At 38.1% G+C, this 25,445-nt stretch overlaps 1 protein-coding gene across 3 annotated transcripts in view; it reads left to right on the forward strand.

Moving 5' to 3' along the window:
- LOC131162301 (DEAD-box ATP-dependent RNA helicase FANCM) overlaps positions 1–25,445 on the forward strand; it is a 98,196-nt gene that overhangs the window by 64,982 nt on the left and 7,769 nt on the right. For all 3 annotated transcript variants that reach the window (XM_058118620.1, XM_058118622.1, XM_058118621.1), the window contains exon 22: positions 521–670. In XM_058118620.1, the coding sequence (XP_057974603.1) occupies positions 521–670 (150 nt within the window). The remainder of the gene's footprint in view (positions 1–520; positions 671–25,445) is intronic.

Here is a 25,445-nt window from a genome sequence, read left to right on the forward strand (position 1 = left end):
TTCTCTGTTACTGTAGTCTTCTTAGTTTTCAGGGTTTATTGATGACTTGAAAAAGGGCTAGCGTGCAGCTATTCTTTAGTCTTGTTGTTAGAGAGAGAGAGAGAGATGTTCTACAATATGATGTGGCATCACCTGTAAATGTCCCTATGTACCCTGTCTTGGCATTGGGATAGGATTAAACTGTAGGGTTGACATTTTAAAATTGAAACTCGGACTAAATTGACACCAGCTCAAACTTGGAGGGACTAAGATGCTTCTTACTCTAAATAGTATGTTTCTTTTTGAAATATTATAACTCCTGCTCCTGCTATTATTATTGTTACCATTTTTTTTAGTAGTAGTAGTATTTTTACAGTCAATGATGGTCGATTGTTGGTTAGTTGTTGGTAGGTGATGATCATATTTCTGTTTAGTGGAAGACTTGAATATGGTTTTGGGTAGGTGTCTTCAGCATTTGAGAATATCAGTAATTTTTAATAGACTATATTGTCATGCTGATGTGTTTTATTGTGATGTTCAGGGTATCTTCGGACACTGAAGTATCTGATGATGAGGAAGATGGCCAAGACAATAATTCATATGATGATAGTTTCATCGATGACAGGATAAATCCTACGGCAGCAGGTACTCAAGCTGGAGAAGATAGAGTTGACATGATGGCATTTTACAGGTCTGCAATTTCTCTTTCTCTTTCGTATGCCTGTTAGCCTGCAAGAATGAATATTGGCCCCCGTCTGAGAGGCACATATGCTATATTTTGATCACATAAAATAAATATAAGTATGAAGGTACATATGTAAAAACAAAGTGAACTCGTTAACATTGTTTGTGAAATTTAAGAATATTCAAAATATAGATGGTGCCCATATTAGGAACTACAAATGTTTTTTTCTTGATTGCATGTAATTTGTGGGAGAACTATTGTTTTGAGGTAAATGACATTTAAAATAAAAATGTGGTATATAAATGTTAGAGGTTATATATGTCTTTTAGTATTACTATTATTGAGTGTGTTAGTATGTTAATTAGTGAGAGTTAGTAAGGGTACTATTGTCATTAGAATGTATTTAATTTATATTATAAATAAAGGAAGAGACCTATCTTCAAGTTAGGTCATTCATTTTGATTAAATCCTAACATGGTATAAGAGCAAGATCCTATCTAAACCCTATTTCCCTCAGATGTCGCCGGAACACACCATTCCCCGAGGCTGTTCTTCCTAGATCCACCTCCATCCCATACTAAATCACAAAACCAACCATATACCCATAATTAGACCCCCCAACGACCCAGCCCACAAAATCCGATTGACGGAGGGCACTCCACCTGCCTCCACGCGCCGGCCAAATGCTGACAGGGCTGACCCCACGCGCCGGCGCATGAGTGAAGTTCCAACCACTTTATTTTTTTTCCTCTTCTGCCATGCTCTATTTCCTTCTTTAGATTATATTATCAAGCTGTTAAGCCACTTTTTTGCTAAAAAATTCAACCTTTTTCGACCATGCACTTGCGGTATTCCATTAATTTCTGTTCAGGGTTTGTGAAGCTTTCTTGTGAGTTTTTTTGGAGCCGTGGCCGCTTTCATATGTTCAGTTGTGACGCTGTGGTAGTGCTATATCCATCAGTGAGTTGTTCAACTCGTCCGTGGTTGCGTTGGTGCTTCACATGGTTTTTGATTGTTATGATTATTGATTATTCTTCTTATTTTTGTTGTGGTTGCTGATTTGCAAGTGCTATGGCAGTACTATATCCGTTGGTGAGTTGTTCACCTCGTCCATCGTTGTGTTGGTGCTTCACATAGTTTGTGATTGTCCCGATTAATTTTGATTGTTTTTCTTGTTTTTGGTGTGATTGCTGATTTGTGAGTGTTGGGATGGAATCTATGAAACCCAAAAATTTGTTTCCTTCATCGCTGCTGCAAATAACGACTCAGAGGTTGGATGGAAAGAATTGTGTTCAATTGTCTAAAGCTGTTCGGATTTATTTAGCAGGATTAGGGAAATCTGACCACTTGCTCCAATCTGATTCTTCTGATGAGAAGAGAAAAGACGTGTGGGTTCAAGAAGTTGCCTTGATCGTTTCCCTTTTATGGAATTCGATGGAGCCACAGATTGTGCGGATGTGTATGCATCTAAATACATGCAAGGAGATTTGGGATTATGTCAAATTTATGTACTTCAGTAACATTACATGTATGTATGATTTATCCTAGGAGTACTTTCAGTTACAACAAGGAGATAGGAGCATTGCAGATTATTTTTGAGAGATGATGCGTATTCATGAGGATCTTGACATTGTGCAACCTATAACTGCTGATGCTCGTGAGATGCAGGAGCAGAGGGAGTAGATGACTGGTCTTTGTGTTCTAGTAGGCTTGAGGCTTGAGTTTGAGGCAGCTCGGTCCCAGATACTCAGTAGTGCTGAGCTGCCATCATTTGCTAATGTTTATTCCCGTGTCTTTTGTGCTTCCTTTAGCACAAATTCTTTTGCTCTTGCATCTAGCTTTGAGAGGACAGCCTTTGCTAAACAGGGTGATTCTGGTTCTCTACCAAATGACCGCATAAGTTATCGCGGTGGTTTGAGTAGTCGTAGTGGTAGAAGTGGATGAGGCAGAGGCACTCCTTGCAAGTGCACTCAATGTGGATGGAATAATCATACTATTGAGCAGTGTTGGGATCTTCACGACAGACCTTCATGTGTTGCCAATGCAGCCACCGGACTTCACACCTTTGGGGGCAGCCAATGCAACCTCTACCGACTCCTTACTTTGGGATTGAGTGTGGGGCAATGTACTAGCTCTATGTCAAAGGAAGAGTATTCCAAGTCCCAGTGGTATCGAGCATCACAACGAGCTTCTCTTCCCATTGCATCTCTTGCCCAAACAGGTAATCACATAGTATGCCTATCATCCAGTACTTCTCGTCCTTGTCCTTGGGTCATAGACTCCGCTGCCATTGATCATATCACAGGTATACCTAGCTTTTTTTTCACTCTTCAATATCCTACAAATTTACCTTGTATTACTCTTGTTGATGGATCCACTACTGTAGTTAAGGGAATTGGGATTGTAAATCCCACTTCTTCTATTTCTCTTCCTTCGGTTGTATATGTTCCCACATTTCCTTTCAATCTTATGTCCATTAGAAAAATTACTAAATTGACGAATTGTTTAGTGACATTCTTCCTTGATTTCGTGGTTATTCATGATTTGAAGATGAGGAAGAAAATTGGTGGAGGGCGTGAAGCTGGTGGACTCTATCACTTTGAGCCACTATCTTCTTCCACTGCTTGCACTACTGTTTCCACACCTTTCCAAGTTCATTGTTGCTTGGGTCATCCTTCATTGGAAAAGTTAAAATGTCTTGTTCCTAGTTTGAGTTCTATTGTCTAGTCTCAATTGTGAGTCTTGTCAGCTAGGAAAGCATCATCGTGTTTCTTTCCCTTCCTGAGTCGATAAATGTGGTTGCAATTCCTTTTATGTTAGGGGTACTAGTAGTGTTCAAGTTGGGTTTTCGGTACTTTGTAAACTTTGTGGATGATTATTCAAGAATGACTTAGTTATATTTAATAAAAGATCAATCTGAGTTATTTCATGTATCTTGTGCTCTTTTTTTTTTTTTGAAATAAAGACTCAATTTGATTTGTCAGTTCGAATACTTTGAAGTGATAACTCTAAAATGTTTTTCAGTGCACAATTCACAACTTACAGAGTCAGTATGGTATTGTTCATCAATCGTCTTGTGCCCACCCTACTCAACAAAATGGGGCTGCAGAGCCAAAAAATAGACATCTTCTTGAAATCACTCGCACTTTACTTTTTCAAATGCATGTTCCTGAAGTGTTTTGGAGTGATGCTGTACTTATTGGTTGTTATTTGATCAATAGAATGCCATCCTCTATTCTTAGTTGTAAAATTTCCTACTCCATTCTCTTTCCTAATTCACCTTTATTTTCTCTTCCTCCTTGTTTTTTTTGGGTGTGCGTCCTTTGTTCATCATCTAACGCCTATGGTGGATAAGTTGGATCCTCATGCTATAAAATGTGTCTTTCTGGGCTACTCATATACCCAAAAGGGATATCGTTGTCATAGCCTCGTGCTGCATTGCTTCTTTGTTTCTGCTGATGTCGTACTACACCTAGTCACTAAGCGTTTTTGAGCTCAATGAGTCTCTTCCTTTGCCTAATCTTCCAGATTCTACATTGCTGTCCTTGCCCGACCAATCATCTAAGTCTCCATGTAGTTCAAGTCCTTCTCATCGCCTTGATCATCTTAATTTGTAGGTGTATTCGCGATGGCAACTCCAAGGAAGAGAGTCCCCTCTAGCTTCTACTATCACGCCTTTGGATTCCTCGTCTGATGATCATACTTTCCATGATTTTGATCCTCCTATTGATGTTTGGAAAGGTACAAGCCTCAACGCCCCACTTCCAACTATGTTTTTATGACTCCTTATCACCCCCCTATTATTGTTTTATCATTGCTTTATCATCTACTACCCTTACTAAATATGTTTTGGAAGCCTTTCAAGGTGGAGGGATGCTATGGTTGAAGAGATGAATGCTTTACATGACAATGGTGCTTGGGAGTTGGTACCTCTTCCTCCTGACAAGCCTTTGGTTGGTTGTCGCTGGATTTACACTTTGAAAGTAAACCTTGATGGTTTTATGGCTTGTCTAAAAGCCCGTCTTGTTGCTAAGGGATACACTTAGGTGTATGGTCTAGATTATATTGATACTTTTTCTTCGGTTGCCAAACTTACATCAAAACATTTGTTCATCTCCTTGGCTACTACTTGTCACTGGCCTTTGCATCAGCTAGGTGTGAAAAATGCCTTCTTGCATGGTGACCTTGAGGAGGAGGTTTATATGGAGCAACCACCTCGGTTTGTTGCTCAGGGGGAGTCGGGCTTAGTGTGTTGGCTCAAGAAGCCTTTATATGTTTTAAAACAGTCTCTCGGAGCATGGTTTGGTCGTTTTAGGACTGCAGAACTTGAGTTTGGTATTCGATAGTGTGTTGTGGGTCATTTCGTGTTTTATCGTCAAACTTCATCGAGTAGGATCGTTCTTGTTGTTTATGTGGATGATATTGTTATTACAGGTGATGATGATAAAGGAATTCGAAGTCTCAAGCTTTTTCTACGGACTAAGTTTTAGACTAAAGATTTGGGACCGTTGAAATACTTCTTGGGTATAGAAGTATCTAGATCTTGTATCGGAACTATTGTGTCACAGAGTAAGTATGTTCCTGCTTTGTTGGATGAAACTGGCTTGTTGGGATCTAAACCGGTTGATACACCCATGGATCCTAACATCAAGTTAATGTCGGATATGGGTGATTTGCTACCTAATCCTAGACAATACTGGAGACTTGTTGGAAGGTTGAATTATCGCACAGTTACTCGGACGGATATATCTTTAGCAACAAGTGTTGTGAGTCAATTTATAGATTCTCAATGGGTAAGTCATTGGGAAGTAGTAATTTGCATCTTAAGATATCTCAAAGGTGCACCCCGGGAGAGGTCTTTTATATCGTGATTAGGATCTGTAGAAATCCCTACAGTGTGAACGATGGCCACAATTGGTGAATGACGACCACCTACCATGGTGGGTGAGCCACTGCCACCTACCATGGTGGGTGAGCCACCACCGCCTACCATGAGATCTTGCTGCAAGCCAGAGCCTATAAATTGAGACCCCCCCCCCCCCCCCCCCCAAACCAAAGCTAAACTACACATCTCAACTGCAACTTGTGTCCTCTTCAATTTTTCCATATTTTATTCTCTGTGTACATGTTAAATGGGGACCCGAGTATGTAAAGAATACACAATTGAATATACAATTGATTCATTCTCATCTCTACATGGTATCAGAGTTGGTTTTTTGCTAAACCAAGCTAACTATGGGGGACAACTCCATCAACAGTCGAGAGTCGACAACCTTAGAGACTCAAACGAGTCGAACCAATGCCATCATCAGTTTGAATGGACTAGATGGCTCTTCTGTCCAACTGTTGGTAGAAAAACTCAACGGGAAGAATTTCTGAGAATGGGTCCAGTCCGTGAAACTCGCAGTCGACGGCAGAGGAAAGCTCGGGTATCTTTTCAGTGACTCATAGATACCTGATTCAACGAATGTTGTGACACTCCAGCAATGGAGATTAGAGACTTCCTTGATAACCTCATGGCTTATCATCTCCATGAAGCCAACTATCGGGAAAACAAATATATTCCTACCCACGGCCGAAGAGTTGTGGGATGCAGTCTGAGAAACCTACTTTGACGAGGAGAGTTCTTCCCAAGTCTTTGAACTTAAGAAACGCCTATGGCAGATGAAATAAGGTGAGAGGGAGGTGGCAAACTATTACATGGAGATGTTGGCACTATGGCAAGAACTGGATTTAAGCAGCGAAGAAGAATGGCGCTGTGCTGAGGACAGTGTGCTGTTCAAGGATAATTGTTGGGAGATTCATGGCAAGCCAGCTGATTGGAAACCACGGCAGAGCACCAAAACCAGAGGCTATCAAGCTTGTTCTTAGACTCAACCCGAGAGGCAACAAGTGGCGAGCAACCATTCTGACAGTGGCAGTAGCAGCACCTCTAGCCATGACCAACTACAAAAAATCATGGAGATGCTATCTACTCTCCAAGCCTCGAGTCAGTCACCAAGAAATACTCTATCTGGTAATTTGGCACACGGAGGTAAATTCTCACAAGCCCTATACACCTTTCGTAACCATACACCTTGGATTATAGATTCTGGAGCGTTTGACCACGTGACAGACTCTTATCACCTTTTCTTATCATATACCCCATGTGCTAGTAACCTAAGAATCAAAATTGCTGACGGATCTCTTGCTCCTGTAGCCGGCAAAGGGAGTATTCGGATTTCTGACTCGGTTACGTTAGAGTCTGTTCTTCATGTTCCAAAATTATCTTGTAATCTTTTGTCTATTAGCCAACTCACTAAACACTTCAATTGGTCTGCTAAATTTATTTCATCCCATTGTGTTTTTCAAGACTTGTCATCGGGGACGACGATTGGCAGTGCCAAGGAGTATGAGGGAATCTACTACTTCGAGGAAGCCAAAATGAGTTGTCAGTGTCAAAGTAATTCTGTCTCTATCCCTAAGAATAGTGACCTAATGCTATGGCATTCTCAGTTGGGTAACCCCAATTTTCAGTACATGTGTCATTTATTTCCTTTGCTATGTTCGAATAAAATGTCTCTTGATGTTCAATGTGAAGTGTGTGGACTCGCAAAACACCGAAGAACTTCATTCCCAAAATCCAAATACAAACCCACAAAACCTTTCACGATCATTCATAGTGATGTATGGGGACCTTCCCGAATTTCTAATCGCACTCACACAAAATGGTTTGCGACATTCATTGATGATCACACTCGTACTTGTTGGGTCTACTTGTTAAAAGATAAGTCTGAAGTACGTTCGGTGTTTATTAACTTTTATGCCATGGTCCAAACACAATTTCACACCAAGATTCAAATCTTGCATACTGACAATGGCACGGAATATTTCAACCACACCTTGGGTCTTTTCTTTCAAGAAAAAGGGATAATTCATCAAAGCTCATGCGTTGACACCCATAAACAAAATGGGGTTGCCGAACGCAAAATAGACACATTCTTGAGGTAGCACGAGCCTCACTACCCACATGCCTACAATGTTTTGGGGTGATGCTGTTCTAACAGCCACTTACCTTATCAATAGAATGCCCAGTTGTGTTCTGTCCTATGCTACACCCCTTGACACTCTTCTCGAATTTTTCCCTACCTCTCAGCTGGACTCCAATCTCCCTCTTCGTTTATTTTGATGCACTGCCTTCGTGCATGTCCACCCTCACCAGCGCACCAAGCTGGATCCTTGGGCCACCAAGTGTCTCTTCCTTGGGTATTCTCCATCTCAAAAAGGTTACAACTGCTATGACCCTATTTGTGGTCGTCTCTTTATCAACCTTGATGTCACCTTTTTCAAGACCACTTCATTCTATCCCAAGTCTTCTATTCAGGGGGAGAATAAGAGCGAATCCCAGACTCGGAATAATTCCAATGGTGACATGTTTTTCCTAGAATTTCCTCTTACCAATCTACCATCCTCCTCCACCTCCTTGCCAGTCATAGAAGGAATTTAAACCCAGGGGGAGAGATAGAACAACAGAATAACAAGGAGACACTAGTCTACTCATGAGGGCCGAAGCCAAGTGGTAATGAAAAACTCATACCCGAAGCACCAAGAGAGTCAAAATTGGTGGCAGCTCCGAGCAACCAAGAGCCCAACCAAGAACCTCCCAACAACTCAGAATAGGTAATAGAACCGACTCCTAATAAATAGGATGATATTGATATGCCCATTGCTTTTAGAAAACATCCTCGTTCATGTACCCTTCATCCAATTGAAAAATTTGTGTCCTATAATACCTTGTCCATGGGATACTGTGCCTTTACTTCTAACCTTGACAAGGTTAAAATTCCAAAGAACATTGAGGAGGCACTTGAAATTCCGGAACGGAGAGAGGCTGTAACGGAGGAGATAAGGGCATTGGAAAAGAATGGAACATGGGAGGGTATAGATTTGCCACGAGGAAAGAGACCAGTAGGCTGCAAATGGGTATTCACTATAAAATACCGAACAGATGGGACAATTGAAAGATACAAGGCCTGGTTGGTTGCAAAAGGATATACTCAGACGTATGACATCAATTACACAGAAACCTTTGTACCTGTGGCAAAGTTGAACACTATCTGAGTGCTTCTATCATTGGCAGCCAATCTAGATTGGCTACTTCAACAACTCGTCATAAAAAATGCATTCCTAAATGGTGAGCTGAAAGAAGAAGTGCACATGACATTACCCCTTGGATTCAGTAAAAGGGCCGAGGAAAACAAAGTCTGTAAATTGAGAAAGTCCTTATATGGACTCAAACAATCTCCCAGGGCATGGTTTGATAGATTTACAAAGGTGATAAAAGGAGAGGGATACTGCCAAAGACAGTCCCACCATACTATGTTTTTCAAACAAAAAAAATGGGAAGAAGACTATTCTGATTGTGCATGTAGACGACATTATCCTCATCGGAGATGACATTGAGGAGATAGGAAGATTGAAGGAAGTTCTAGCCATAGAATTCGGAGTGAAGGATTTGGGGAAAATGCTATACTTTCTAGGGATGGAGGTAGCTAGGTCAAAGAAGGGAATTAGTGTTCCACAATGAAAATACACCCTTTATCTCCTGACCAAAACAGGCATGCTAGGTTGCAAACCAAGCGACACACCTATTGAAGCTAGAAAAGGAACAGAAGATGTTGGGAAGCCATTATATAAGGAGAAATATCAAAGATTAGTCGGCAAACTAATCTACTTGTCACATACTAGACCAGACATAGCTTTCGCAGTAAGTGTAGCAAGTCCGCATATGCAATCTCCAAAAGAATTACACCAGGAAGCAGCCTTCAGGATCGTAAGATATCTAAAGGGATCTCCAGGGAAAGGCTTATTGTTCAAGTGAAGTGAACAAAAGGAAGTGGCAATATTCACCGATGCTGATTGAGTTGGCTCTACAGAGGATAGAAGATCCACGACTGGATACTGCACCTTTGTATGGGGAAATCTGGTCACTTGGAGAAGCAAGAAGCAAAATTTTGTAGCAAGGAGTAGTGCAGAGGCAAAATTTAGAGCTGTTGCTCAGGGAATATGTGAAGGATTATTGCTGCGGAGGCTATGCCGCTATTGGAAGAACTACATGTTGAGTTAGACTTACCTATCAAGTTGTACAATGATAATAAGGCAGCTATCGGTATCTCTCTCAACCTTGTCCAGCATGACAGAACCAAACATGTGGAAGTTGACAGACACTTCATTAAAGAAAAGGTGGAAGAAGGAACTATTTGCATGACATATGTCCTTACTAAGGAGTAGATTGCAGACACATTCACCAAGGGACTACCTTGGCAACTCTTTGAGGATTTCATTGGCAAGTTGGATATGTTCCACATCTATGATCCAACTTGAGGGGGAGTGTAGACATCCCTACAATGTGATTGATGGCCACGGTTGGTGAATGATGACCAACAGTGTGAATGACGGCCACGGTTGGTGAATGACGACCACCTACCATAGTAGGTTAGCCACCACCGCCTATCATGGTGGGTGAGCCACCACCACCTACCATGAGATCTTGCCACAAGCCAGAGGCTATAAATTGAGACCCCCCACCGAAGCTAAACTACACATCTCAACTGCAAGTTGTGTCCTCTTCTGTTTTTCCATATTTTATTCTCTGTGTACATGTTAAATAGGGACCCGAGTATGTAAAGAATACACGATTGAATATACAATTGATTCATTCTCATTCTCTATAGGATCACCCTTATATCATGGATATACAGATGCAGATTGGGCTGGATTGCCTTCGATCGGAGATCTACTACTGCATATTGTATCTTGGTTGGTGGTAATTTGGTTTCTTGCAAAAGTAAGAAACAAACTGTGGTGGCAAGTTCAAGTGTTGAATTAGAATATAGAGCTATGGTTCACACTATCTGTGAACTTGTCTGGATGAAGAACATGTTGGAAGAATTGGGTTTTTTTTTTTTGCATTCTCAGCCTATGAAGTTGATGTGTGATAATCAAGATGCTCTTCATATTGCCCCTAACCTGGTCTTTCATGAGCTGACGAAGCACATTGAAGTTGATTGCCACTTTGTTCGGGAGAAACTTGTGCAGAAGCTCATTGCAACCGCTTATGTGAAGTCGGACATGCAAATTTTTGATTTGTTTACCAAAGCATTTTTTTTTTTTTGGGGGGAGGGGTGCTCGTATTAAATTTGTTTGTAACAACCTAGGAGCTTACGACATTTATGCTCCAGCTTGTTGATGCTCCTGCTTGAGGGAGAGTGTTAGAGGTTATATATGTCTTTTAGTATTATTATTATTGAGTGTGTTAGTGTGTTAATTAGTGAGAGTTAGGGTATTTTTGTCATTAGAATGTATTTAATTTGTATCATAAATAGAGGGAGAGACCTATCTTCAAGTTAGGTCATTGATTTTAATCAAATCTTAACAATAATCATGTAAATTTCTGTCTAATGTAATGGTTTTAGCCCAACTCCAGCAAGGTATTCTCTTTGATCCACTAGGCCTTATGGTTTTGCCCTATAAAAGGCACCTTACAAGGGTTGAAGCCTATGCTATCCTTGTATGGGCAAGATCTCCTTAGTACATGCCTTCTGTGTTAGCCTCTCAAATGATGCTTAACAATTTTTTGATGAAAGATTTAAGTGATGTCAATTGCTTGTTCAACATGTTTCTAATGAATACAAATTGAACAAGAAAAGCAACTCTGTTGATTGAAAAAAAGATTGAATTGGCCGGGGGGCGGGGGAGTAGAGTTTACCTTGTTAACTAACCTTAAAAAAGCCCTAAATATTGATGAATAATGTGTATATGTGGATATTTGCACAAGCACACACACCATTCACATGTTTTTGGCATGTGATTTGCATAGTATTTATGTCCACAATAAATAATAAATCATAATTTGATAAAAAGTTGATGCAAGCTAAGTAAATAGACAACACATGATATTCATTAAATATTTTAACTATAAGAAATTGTATGAGTTTTTTAGTAACAATTTTGTGCATAATGTTTTTCTATATTTTAGTAATTTTTGTTCATAGATGATATGCTATTTCAGATTAAATATTTGTGAATAATTCCTAATATCATTAGAATTTTAAGGGATGAAACTTTAAAATCTCGTCATTTACAAAAAAATTGTTGCATGTTTCTTTTAAAAGAATTTGTGAATCTAACTGTCTATATAATGTGAAAAAAATGGAATTATATATGATATATTATATTATTATTTGAATCTAAGTCATCTCTACAGAAGTTATTTGTATGTTGCATGTGCATCAACATAATTCATATGGACTCACTTGCACGCATGCATGTAGCATTGCATGCATGAACACACATGCTTGTGTATATATGCATGTGCAAAAAGCATGTGCACATGCTTATGCATACATCACTAGCAGTTGCACACAGATATCCCTGGTTGCTCATGCAGTCATTCAAATATGTGGATTATGAAATTAGGATGTATTCCCAAGAGGGGGGTGAATTTGGTATTTAAAAATTTATTTGCGGAATTCTTTATGTACTTAAACCCTTAACTATTTTAACGTCCAGCACAAACAATATTTTTAATTAGTTATCAAGCTATGTAAGTAAGAAGTCAAGTATGAATGTAAAGATCAATGCACAATCTGAATTTACTAAGTGAAATAAAATTAATACATTCAGTTAGGCCCTTTGTTTAGAATATGATTTTCTGCTAGAATCAACAATGTACTAAAAAATAAACTCAGTGATTCGTTTTAAGCCTCAATGGTATAATAGAGATTAAGAACTGATTTACAGCAATAATTAAATTTTCCTTTGGAAACAGATTTTGTAAATCACTTTTTTGATTTCAGCTCTTATGCTTTCATCTGAAAATCAATTTACAACTTGTTCCTCCTCAGATAAATTACTTGCAGATTCAAAGTTATATGTTTATTTGAAATTTTAATCCAACAACTCAACCATATAGCTGATACAAGTTTAATCACAAACAACCAGTATTCAGCAAGACTCAATATTTAACAAGTTCAGAATTTCAGCACAATATGATATTCAACAAGAATGGATATTTACCAATATTCGATATTCCACACCATTCAATATTTTGCAAGATAATAATGAAAATATATTCAAGCACGCAGGTTATATCTTGCAGAAATAAAAAGAGTAGGGAGGAGAAAGCTGAACACTATTGTTTTTACAAGGTTCGGCCGCAGCCTATGTCCTTGCCCCAAGCAACCCGCTGTGAGGATTTTCTTTCCCAACTTTGTTACTAGGTAAAGTTACAACCTCTCTCCCTTAAAGGTGGAGTTCGCCTCTCTAACGAGAACACCCTCTCACTATGCAACGATTCAATACCTGAACCGTCAAACAATACAACAAACAACAACAATTGCTTGTACAAGAAAAAAACTCCTCAAATGAACAGATTAGTACACATTAGATTCAAAACAATACTTCAAATAAACAATATGAAAGTTGAAGCTCAAAAGTATATCACCAGAATTGATTCAAACGTATGAGATTTGAAAGATCAGATCAGTTTCTGAGAGTATTTGCAGAGAACACAACAGTAGTACAACTAGAGAGCTTTTCAAAGTATGAACGTGCCGTTCTCTTTCTTTTTGAAATTTTCATTACCCTAATGTGCGAGAATATGATGTTTAAATAGTGCACTAGGGTTTTAAAAAAGTTTCCTTAAGACTTTCTCTTAATTTGGAAACCAATCATGCAAGATATGGAAACACGATGAGCACTGTAACTCGACATACGCATCAGTTGCTTGTCCTTGAAGGGTTAGTCACCTGTGTTCTTTTAAAATCAGTGTATTCTGAAAGTCAGAATGGGGTCAGTCGACCGTGCTCGATAGGTCAGTCGTCTGTGCCTATTCTGTTTGCATATTTTCAAAAACAATAGCACCACCGTCGCCTGATGAGACATCATCAGTCGCCTGTCCTTTCAGCAAACCTTGTTTCTCAATATTTTTGGTTCCAAACTTAATTCATGTACTGGAAAACTTAATTTGGACTTTGAAAAAATATTTTCCATGTTTAAAATCAGGTATCTAAGTCCCATGACATATCCTAGGAGCTTTAATCAATCAATATTGGAATTCGAAGTACTTACATGGGACTTTCATACGATTTTCCTATCTTAGTGCCTAAGTCTTCATGTTATGAAGCTTCCAAGACTCTTCTGAGCTTTATGCACTGCTTCAATGAGTTTCATGTCTCACATAACTTGAATTCTTCATGTTTATCATGTCTCATAGCCTTAAGTGTGATTTTTCATTCTTCTCTTCAAGCACATCCACTTGAAACCATAAGATCACTTAAGTCCTGAAACTAAAACTCAAATGAACATGTTAAGTAACCTTGATTTGTTATCATCAAAACGAGATTAAGCCTTGTTAGGCCAACAAATTATACACATACATGTGTGGTCACATGCATATGGATATGTATGGGAACATATTTATACATCCATATACTTGTACATGTATACATGCATGTGCATATAGAGTTGTAGATACAGAAATGTAGAAAATATGTGCTTCAACCGTGAACAATTGATTTTGATTGCACATGCAGATTAAAAGACCCACAAATTAAAAGTGTGAATCATCCTACAAAGAGAGTATCAACTCTACTTTCATTGCTCTTATCTCAAAAATGGATAGGTCTAGGAGTGTGAAGGATTTTCGGCCTATCAGTTTTTGGTTACTAGTGTTAATAAAATGCTTTCTATTGTTCTTTTGAGGAGGTTGATAGAGGTGTTGGGGGATACAGTGTCTTTGGCGTGGTATACTTTTGTGAATGAAAAAGAAATCTTAGATGCATTTTGGTAGCAATGAGGTGATGGAGGATGCAAGGAGGAGAGGCAAGAAGGTTGTGGTATTTAAATTGGATTTTGAAAAAGCCCATGACATGGTCAATTGGGGGTTTTTGGAGAAAGTTATGCAAAAAAAGGGTTTTGTAAATCTTTGGCGTAAGTGGATAAGAGGGTGTCTCAGCTTTACTATTCTGTTGGTGATTGGTAATGAGGTGGCCTAGGGATTGGTTTATGTTTCACAAGGGTTAAGCAGCCTAGGGATTGGTTTGTGTTTCACAAGGGTTAAGGCTGGGAGTCCCATTATCCCAATTTTTGTTTACTCTAAATTATGTTCTTAGTAGGATGATTTCTTGAGGACCTAAGGGTTATTAGTGGCCTATCTATAGGAGGGAAGGGGGTGAGGGTGTCTCACCTTCAGTGTGCGGATGATATTATTTTTTTCCTTGAAAATAATACTGTGAAATTTGTTCAAGGTTTTAACTTTGCTTGTAATTTTTGAGCAAATCTTAGGGTTGAAGATTAATATGTCCAAGTCCAAGAGTGGTGTAGTGGGCATTAATGTGTAGTAGGGATCTTGAGATTTTTGAATCTTTAGCACGTTGTGAGTCCTTAGCTTGGCATTTCTCTTATCTTGGTCTTCCTAGGGGTTAACCCTTTATTAGATGTGTTTTGGACCCAATGATTGAGAGAGTGGGGAATAGATTAGAAGTGTGGAAGAGAGCTTGTCTTTGACTAGGGGATGGAGTCACTCTCATTAGTGCTTCACTAGCTAATATATTATATTTTATATCCCTTTTCTAAATTCCCGTTGGGGTGGTTGGGAAGTGGGAGAAGATTATTAGAAGTTTCTTGTGGCTAGGTGCTTGGAGAATAAAAGGGATCATTTAGTTAGTTGGTATGTTTTTAAGAGTCTTAAGTTAGAAGGTGGTTTGGGTCTTTGTCATGTGGTTTCTAAGAACATATCCTTAATAGGGAAATGGTTATGGTGGTTTCTCTTAGAATCTAATTCCCTATGGTATCAAGCAATAATGAGTAAAGTATGGAATACACAGGAATTGGTGGGATTCTAGCAAGAGTGGTATTGCCACTCATACGAGTCCTTGGAACTTTGCTTCCGAAGTTGCTGTCCTTTTCTTTCCTCTCACACGTTTTATTTTGGGCAATGGGGAAAAAATCCATTTTTGGGAGGACATTTGGTTTGGCGAGCCTTTGTTGGAGATGTTGGTGTTGCACTTGTCTAGACTTCTATTCACAATGCATCAATTTCGGCTTTTTATACTTTTGAAGGGGGCTCTATTCCTTGGAATTTCCAAGTTTTTAGGAATCTCAATGAAAAAGAGGTTCATGAGTTAGCGTGTTTACTGGGTGTGGATTGGAGATGCTTCAGATCTTTCTCTTAAAAATCTTTCTTTTCCACTCTCATAAGTTCCACAAATCCTAGTGCTTTCCTCTTACACAAAGCTGTTTGGAAAGAGAAGATTCATTTCATTTGGACTATAATTCTCAACAAGATCAATACTTATGATATGCAAGAGATGAGGCCCTACAAAGCCCTCACTCTATATATTTGTATGTTGTTCTATGAGTCTAATATGACTAGTAGCCATATGTCCATTCATTGTAAGGTAGTGAGGAACTTGTGGAACAATTTGTTTTCATACTTTGGTAAGGATTGGGCAGCTCCGGCTACCATTCAACATTTTTTGAAGGTGAAGTTTTGGGGCTTTGAGAAGGTGAGAAAGGATAGTTTTTTGGGATTGTTCTGTTTTTACAATTCTTTGACCACTTTGGCTTGAAAGGAATGCTGTAGTTTTTAATGATCAGAAGACCTCTCTAAGATTTCTTTGGGAGAAAGTTGTTTTTCTTACTTCTTCTTTTGGGGTTTTTGAGGGGTCTTTTGCTGTCCAATACGCAAAGAGATTGGAAGGCAGCTATAATGTAATTTTTTAGTATTTAAGTATTTCTTTTTGCATTTTTTCCTTTGAAGATTTTTTATCCTCATTCCACTGTAATTATGTCTTTTTCTTTTAGATAATTTTTAATATAAAAAAATTTTGTTCAGTGGTTTAAGGCTTTTAAGATTGATTTGACAGGCTTTAGTAAATCTGAACGTTTGTTCTCTTCTAGGCCCTCTGGTGATAAAAGGGAATAAGTGTGGCTTCAGGAAGATGCATTTGGTGTCCCTCTTGTGGAACTCGATGGAACCCTATATTGGACGGATGTGCTGCATCTAGATGGATGCAAGGAGATTTGGGATTATGTCAAGCTCTTGTATTCTAGTTGCATTACACTTATATATGATCTATCACTGGAGTACTTTCGGTTTCAACAGAAAATAAGAGTGCCACAAAGTATGATGTAGAGATGTAGCATGTCCATAAGGAACTTAACATCATGCAACCATAATTGCCAATTTTCATGAGATACAAAAGTAAGGGACAAAAAACAGTTCTTTAGGTTCTAGTGGGTTTGAAACCCGAGTCTAAGGCAATCCGGTCCTAGATTCTTGCTAGTGGAGAGTTGCCATCCTTTGTTCATGTTTATTGTTATGTTCTTTGTGCTTCTTTAGGGCACATCAGTAGCAGATGTTCTTGAGGTGGTTCAAGTGGCTATGGGCGAGGTCACAAGCACACTTGTTGTGGAAGAGAAGGTCATACTATTGAGCATTGTTAGTATCTTTAAGGTAAACCGCCTAAGATCTCTAATGCAGCCAGCACAGGTTGACACTTACGGGCTCAAGTGAGGAGTAGCATATTGTATCTATGTTAGAGAAATAATAGTCCAAATTCCTTCGGTATCAAGCATCCCAACAAGATTCCCTTCCCATTGCATCTCTTGCTCAGGTAACCCTACAACTTGCTTGTCATCAAGTATTTCTTGCCTTAGTCTTGCCACTATTGACATAAGAGGTATACCTAATATCTTGTATCTGGGGTGCAATAGTTGTAAAATAATATGTGTATTAAACATATTTGGTTAATATAAATGACATTCATAAATCAATTAAATATTATTTATTATACAAATACAAATAATATAGATATGAATTGTTAAATTGTTGTTGTAAGTTTGTTTTTCCATATAATTTCAAAAGTCCTTATAATAATCTTTTGTTTTAATAAAAAAATAAGATAGATTAATAGATAAATTTCACTTTGCGTGTAAACCACATTTGCATTCCAAGGAAATTCCACTCCATGGTTAAAATTTCAATAAGTTTCAGTGAAATTTTGAGATTTTGATAAATTTTGGTTGATTCGATGAAATTTGACAATAATCATCCAAGATAGAAATGGATTGCCATTTCAATTTGGAGGGTGATAAAAAGCAAAAATTTGGATGGGAATTTTGAAAATTTCATGGAAATTTAAGACCATGGTGATAATCAAGCTCCTACTCTTATTGCCCCCAACCCGGTTTTCCTTGAGCTGACAAAACACATTGAAGTTGATAGCCAATTTGTTTGGGAGAAACTTGTGCAAAAGCTCATTGCAACCACTCATGTGAAGTCTAATTTGTAGCTTGCTGACTTATTCACCAAAGCCTTAGGGGTGCTGATGTTAAATTGATTTGTAACAAGCTAGGAGCATCTGATATCTATGCTTTTGAGGGGGAATTGTTTTGCAGATAGCTTCGTGGAATTACAACCAACACATAATTTGGGAGAGATAGAGGAGAGGGGTTGGGAAGAATAAAAAGAAGAAAGGGGAAGGAAGGAGATACAAAATGGAAAATCACATGCTCACTATCAATTCAAATTCAGCAATAACAAAGTCCTACATGGCTTTCAAACACTATTTAGAAGTGTAGGACTACCACTTTACCTAAAAGCTTAAGCTATTAGGTTGTGGGCTAACAATGTATATCAAGCTTTAACACTCCCATGCACGTGCAGCCCAACAACAAGTGGAGAGATAAATACACAATAAATAACACCCATGATAGGGAAAACAATTAATTTTTTTAAACACCACACAATAAATGCAGGCAACAAGACTAGAACCTAGGACCTCCTAGTAACTAGCTCTGATACCATGCTAGATTACCACTTCACCTAAAAGCTTAAGCTATTAGGTTGTGGGCCAACAATGTATATCCAGCTTTAACAATAAGAAAGCCATAACACGAGAAATTACATATATACTCCTAAAACTACATGAGATTACACACCCACCCCTAAAATATGCGAATATTACGAACAAACCCTCAATTACGCAGTCCTATACTAATTAAATTAAATGCATAATAAACTATTAACTAAACCCGACAATCCCTTGATCCTATTCTTCTGAATTGGTATGTAACAAGTACCTACCAATGGTCTTGCTTCTTGTCCCACATCAAACATCCCTAAATTTGAAAAAAATTTTGCCTTAAATTTTGATATGTGAAACGATCAAAATTAAGAAGCAAACCTGGACCTCTTCGAAAGTTGGTGCCTGAATGATGCAAGAAACCACATTTTTCTTGGGACCATAGACTTGAAGTAATAATTGACATCAATGAACACATCGGGAATGATGGACTCAACAACTAGAATATTTAAAAGACTTTGGATGTTCTAGAAGTGGAGAAGAATTGAAATAGTATTTCTTATTATATTAAAGTAAGGTACAATCTGAATGTCTTATAGACTACAAGGATAATCTAAAAGGAAAGAATAATAAAGGAAAGAATAACAAAAGGAAAGAATGACAATTGCTAACAAATCTCCTAGAATATATCCTAAGAATATTTACATAATTATAGAAATTTGTCCTATAATCAAGGAGAGTTGATTGAATAAATTTGGAAAATTTCCAACGCTCCCCCTCAAGCTGGTTTGTAGATGTCTTACATAAGCCAACTTGCCGATTAAATTTTCAAATTACTTCTTTGGTAGTCCTTTTGTAAGTATATCTGCTACTTGTTCAATAGTAGGGATATAGGGTAAACAAATCAGTTCATTGTCCAGCTTCTCCTTTATAAAATTCTTGTCAACCTCAACATGTTTTGTTCTGTCATGAAGCACTGGATTGTGAGCAATGGCTATGGCAGATTTTTTATCGCAATGCAGTCTTATAGGTAATGGATGAATGAATTTCAATTCTTCCTATAATTTTTTAATCCACAACACTTCACAAATTCCATGAGCAACTGCTCTAAATTCTGCCTCAGCACTACTCCTAGCTACCACATTTTTTAATTTTTGCTTCGCCATGTAACCAAATTTCGACCAACAAAGGCACAATAACCAGAAGTTGATCTTCTATCGGTTATATTCCCAGCCCGATTTGCATCAGTGTATACCTCAACTTGTAGATGTCTATGGTCTTCAAACAATAGACCTTTTCCTGGAGTTCCCTTTAAATATATCAGGATTCTATAAACTGCATCAAAGTGGTCAGGCCTTGGTGAGTGCACGAATTGGCTTACCATACTGACAGCAAAGGCTATGTCAGGACGTGTATATGATAGATAAAGTAGCCTTTGAATCAATGTTTGGTACTGGTCTCTATTGGTTACTTCTTTAGGCTTGGCAGGTTGTAGTTTAAGATTAGGATCTATAGGTGTCTCAGCTGCTTTACACCCTAGTAAACTTGTTTCTCCAAGCAAGTCAAGCACATATTTTCTTTGTGAAACAAAAATTCCTTTTCTTGACCTTGCAAATTCCATACCGAGAAAATACTTTAAGGCACCCAGGTCTTTAATCTCAAATTCATTAGGAAGCATCTGTTTTAATTTCTCAAGTTCCTTGTTGTCATTACCTGTCAAAATAATATCGTCAACATAGACAATTAGAATAGCAACCTTCCCTTCATTTGAGTGCTTATAGAACATGGTGTGATCAACTTGACCTTGGCTGTAACCATGACCCTTTATAGCCTTCCCAAAGCGTTCAAGCCAAGCTCTCGGAGATTGCTTGAGCCGATACAATGATTTTTTCAATTTACACACCTTATCCCTGCCAAAATTACCTTCAAAACCTAGTGGTAATTCCATAATCACTTCATCCTCTAGATCTCCATTTAAAAGGCATTCTTTACATCCAACTGGTGTAAGGACCAGTTAGAATGTACAGCTAAGGAGAGTAACACTCGGATTGAGTTTATCTTGGCCACTAGAGCAAAAGTTTCTTGATAGTCAATTCCGTATGTTTGTGTAAACCCTTTTGCAACGAGTCTCGCCTTATATCTCTCTATATTGCCACTAGCCTTGCATTGAACTATGAACACCCACCTGCAACTTACAGTTTTCTTTTCCTTTGATAAATCAACAATTTCCCAAGTACTGTTGTTCCGTAGTGCATTCATCTCATCAAGAACTGCTAACTTCCAATCCGGATGATCCATAGCTTCCTGAATGGTCCTTGGAACAAATAGGTGAGAAATATTGGATGTAAAGGCCTTATGATTATGAGAGAGTCTATGGTATGATAAATATTTGGCAATGGGTTGTGTGGTACAGGTTCTAACTCCTTTCCTAATGGCTATAGGTACATCAAGGTCAGTAGATTGATGATCTGGAAGTGTAGTAGAAGGATTACTTGGGATTTCCAAATGACCAGTTTTTGGAGGTGTTGATTGATTTTGCTCTGAAATTGTGGGATGATCCTTAGTATTAGAACGATACCTGCCTCTAGTATAATCACGAAGTTCATAAGAGGGATTATTTTGTAGCAATTCTCCCCATGTTTGTGATGCCCTTATGCTTTGTACAGGCAGATTGGGATTTCCATTTTTTCACTATTTAAAATTTCAGTTCCTTGAATGTTTTGTAGAGGGATGTCAATGTCAAGGAAAACATTAGGCATTAGTGTAGAAGTTTGCCAAAACTGATCTTCCCTACTCTCTTTCTCCCCTCGAAGATAAGTTTGGTTAAAGTAAAGATTGATTTTCTACAAAAACGACATCCATGCTGGTGTGAATTTTTTTTTGTTTGTTTTTGGATTCAAACATTTGTACCCTCTCTTATTGGGAGCATATCCAAGAAACACACATTTTTCAGTCCTAGGTTCTAGTTTAGATCTAAGATGAGCTGGAATATGAACAAAAATAGTGCATCCAAATACTTTTAGAGGCAGATTATAAATTATCCTATTATCAGGAAAGGATTTTTTTGGGCATGCCAAATGAGTGATATACTGCAGCACGCGGGTAGGCATTCTATTAATAAGGTGACAAGTAGTTAGACTAGCATCCCCCCACAAATATTTTGGAATATGCATAGAAAACATTGTAGCCCGTGCAACATCAATTAAATGACGATTTTTTCTTTCGGCGATGCCATTTTGTTGTGGGGTGTCACGAAACGTGGATTGATGTTGAATCCCTCGTTCTTTCAAAAAATTTCCCAAAACTTGTTTGAAATATTCTGTACCATTATTCGTATGAGGTATGCTTATTTTTGTGTGAAATTGATTTTCGATCATACTATAAAAATTCTTGAATAATATTTCAACTTTAGATTTTCCATTCATCAAATATACCCAAAAAAATCCGAGTATGATCATCTATAAAAGTCACAAACCATTTTTTTTTCCAGATAAGGTAGTAACCTTAGAGAGACCTCAAACATTACTATGAATCAAATGAAAAGGTTTTGATGCATGGTAGCCTTTTGAATTATAAGGAACTAGATGACTTTTTGATAAATGACAAACATCCCAATGAAGAGAAGTTCAATCAAAATTTTTAAATAGACTAGGCAACAAATATTTTAAATAAGAAAAACTAGGATGCCCTAATCTAAGATGCCAAAGCATTATTTGAACATGCATAGGGATTGAACAAGTACTATCACTCAAGCCCTAGGCTTGTTTATTGTTGAATAGGGTATCATCAAAATAATAAAGGCCATCGATCATCCTAGCACTGCCAATCATTGCCCCCCCAGTTCTGGTCTTGAAATTCACAGTAAGAATGAAAGAATATGATATGACGGTTAGAATCATGAGAAAATCTACTAACAGGCAGAAGATTGCAAGTAAGTTTAGGAAAAGGACATTTTATTTCTATTTTACTAGAAATTCTAATTGAACCTGCTCCTGCAATGGATGAAAGACTCCCATCTGCAATCCTAACCTTTTTATTACTTGGCCAAGGATAATAAGATTGAAACAATTGAGATATACTGGTCATATGGTCGGATGCACCTGAATCAATAATCCATGGTGTAAAGGCTTAAGAATTGGAATAGGCACTCGACATATAACTTGTTTGGGCCAAGGAATCAATAGAAGTACCGGATATCGGATTGGATTTCAGTAGTTGAAGAAGTTGATCCATCTGCTCTGAACTTAGAACATTGGTCTGGGCTTCATTTGCTCTAGGAATCACTTGGTTGTTTCTAGGTCCAGGTTTGCTGCTCTTACAATTTGCTAGTTTTCCATGTAGTTTCCCGCAGGTTTCTCTGTATGGCGTGGCTTATTACAATAGTCACACCATACTCAAGATTTTTGATTGGGATATGACCGTTGTAGAGAGGCATTAGCAGCAGCCAAAACAGTAGGATTAGCAGCAACCAAATCCGAGTTCTCCACTATTCCATCAGCTCTTTTTTCTTTAGCATAACATTCTGACAACAATCTTCACGTCTCACTTCAGAAAATACCTCTCCAATTGGAGGTAGAGGTTGTCTACCAAAAATCCTCCCCCTAACCTCAACAAACTCATCATTGAGACCAGCCAAGAATTTAAAAATTCTTGCATTTTCTAGCATCTTCTTGTTGTAGTTGCAATCATCAGGGCTCTTCCTTTCATAATCATTGAATAGATCCAATTCCTGTCACTTTCCCTTAAGGACATTAAAATACTTTGTCACACTGTCTTCCCCTAGTTGGATCTTGCCAATTTTTTGCTGCAATTCATAAATCTGAGAATAATTTCCAAGGTCCGAATACATCTTACTAACATTATCCCAGAGTTCGTTTGCAGTAGGGTAGCACATGTAATTAGCACTATCTTAATCTTTTGCATTCACAAGCCAAGTCATAATCATGGAATTTTCAGCATCCCATATAGCATATGATGGGTCTGCTCTGTCAAGGGCCTTGGTTTCACTAGTAAGGTACCCAATCTTACCTCTCCTGCGGATATATATTCAAACTAACTAAGACCATCTCAAGAAGTTGGCTTCATTGAGACGAATATTGGTGAATTGGACTGAATGGGGTTCGGTATGGGCTATTTTGGTTTCAGTTTTGGTGTTGACCACAGGTTCAGGTCTGGCCATGGTGGAAGTTTTGGAAATTTCAGACATAATGGAGGCTGAACAAGGTTAAGGCAATAAAGCCTAAGTTTTAGAGGCTATGATTGCCGAAAGGAAAAAAAACCAGGCTCTGATATCATCTAGAAGTGGAGAAGAATTGAAATAGTATTTCTTATTATATTAAATTAAGGTACAATTTGAATGTCTTATAGACTACAAGGATAATCTAAAAGGAAAGAATAATAAGGGAAATAATAACAAAAGGAGAGAATGACAATTGCTAACAAAATCTCCTAGAATATCTCCTAAGAATATATCCTAGAATATCTCCTAAGAATATTTACGTAATTACAGAAATTTCTCCTCTAATCAAGGAGCGTTGATTAGATATATTTGGAAACTTTCCAACAGATGTCTTCACACGCATGCATTTCCTTGCTTATAGTGTCTTCAAGTTGCGTAACTTCGCCACAATCAATAATCTTTGAATCTTTGTCATGGTTGGTTGGTAGAGCATACTTCAAAATGATCTTCTTACCTTTATAGTGGAAGACTTACGTGTTCTCATGTCCTTGAGTTCGCCAATATTCATGGGTAAGATATCAAACCAAAATTTATCAAAATAATACAAATTTGGATAGGAACCTAACATCTGTCTCAAACATGTAAAGTAGTGTTATCAGTCCAAGATATGTCATAAGGTTTTGCGTGGGGTTATGAATGAAGTTGCATACGAGAGATTCCATCTCTAGAAACCACATTCATAGGAGATCTTCCTACTATGATGAACTTGCAGGCACATTTTCTCCACACTTAAGAAACTGATATTATGCCCAGAGTATGATAAAGGCAATTCCTTTTTCCAGTAAGCACTAAGTTGTCACAGTGTTGCTAGATTTATATATATGTGTGTGTGTGTGTGTGTGTATACACATATATATACTGCAACTATATATCACCAAAATTCCTTAACACAACTTGCCGAAAATTGTCAATCTACTCATGTAAACCTCAATTTTGACACCCAATTTCTCAAGAATCTTCTTCAATTTGTATGTAGCCTAGACCTAGAGTCCATGCAAAAACTAAAAAATTCATGTAGAAAACTCACGAATGCTGCAATGTAAATTGATTTTTATTGCTGGCAGTGACAAATCCATCCTCCAAAGTTCTAGTGGTACAAATATTCAATTTATAGTCTTTCATCTCAAAATATCGCACTTGTTTGCAAAAATATCATGTCCCCAATAAAAATGTCATGCTGCAGATGAAAATATCATGTAAAAAACCCGAAGTCTTGTGGCTGGAACAATTTCTTACAAAACTGGAGAATAAAGGAGACTGGCAGGTTTCCTCACGGGTGTCACCGGCATGTGGGGCGTATGTCCTGCCAGCAAGGCCCGCCCTAGTGATGAAATTTGGTCACAGTGGTGTGCCAAAATATCCTAGGAACTTAAGAATTTCAGAAGGGTGATGGCTGGAAAATTTTCAGGTGGCACGTAGGCCCACACTGCTCATAAGATGGACATGAAATTTTAGGAAGGGACCTTTCGTAAGAGTCTGTTTTTGATGGTATGGGTGGTGTTGGAATATGATGGCTTGAAGTTAGGATTTGAATTTTGAGGGGCATGGTTGTAATTTCGGTGGAAGTTGCGGGTGTTTTTTTTTTTTGTTGAAATCTAGGACTGGTAATTGAAGTAAGAATCAGAAAGAGCAACAGAGAGACAGAGAGAGGAGGAATAGCTGTTGGATAGAAAACTGGTGCAAGTAGAAAAGA

Source organism: Malania oleifera, chromosome 8 (assembly GCF_029873635.1).
Source record: "Malania oleifera isolate guangnan ecotype guangnan chromosome 8, ASM2987363v1, whole genome shotgun sequence".
Lineage (NCBI taxonomy): Eukaryota > Viridiplantae > Streptophyta > Magnoliopsida > Santalales > Ximeniaceae > Malania > Malania oleifera.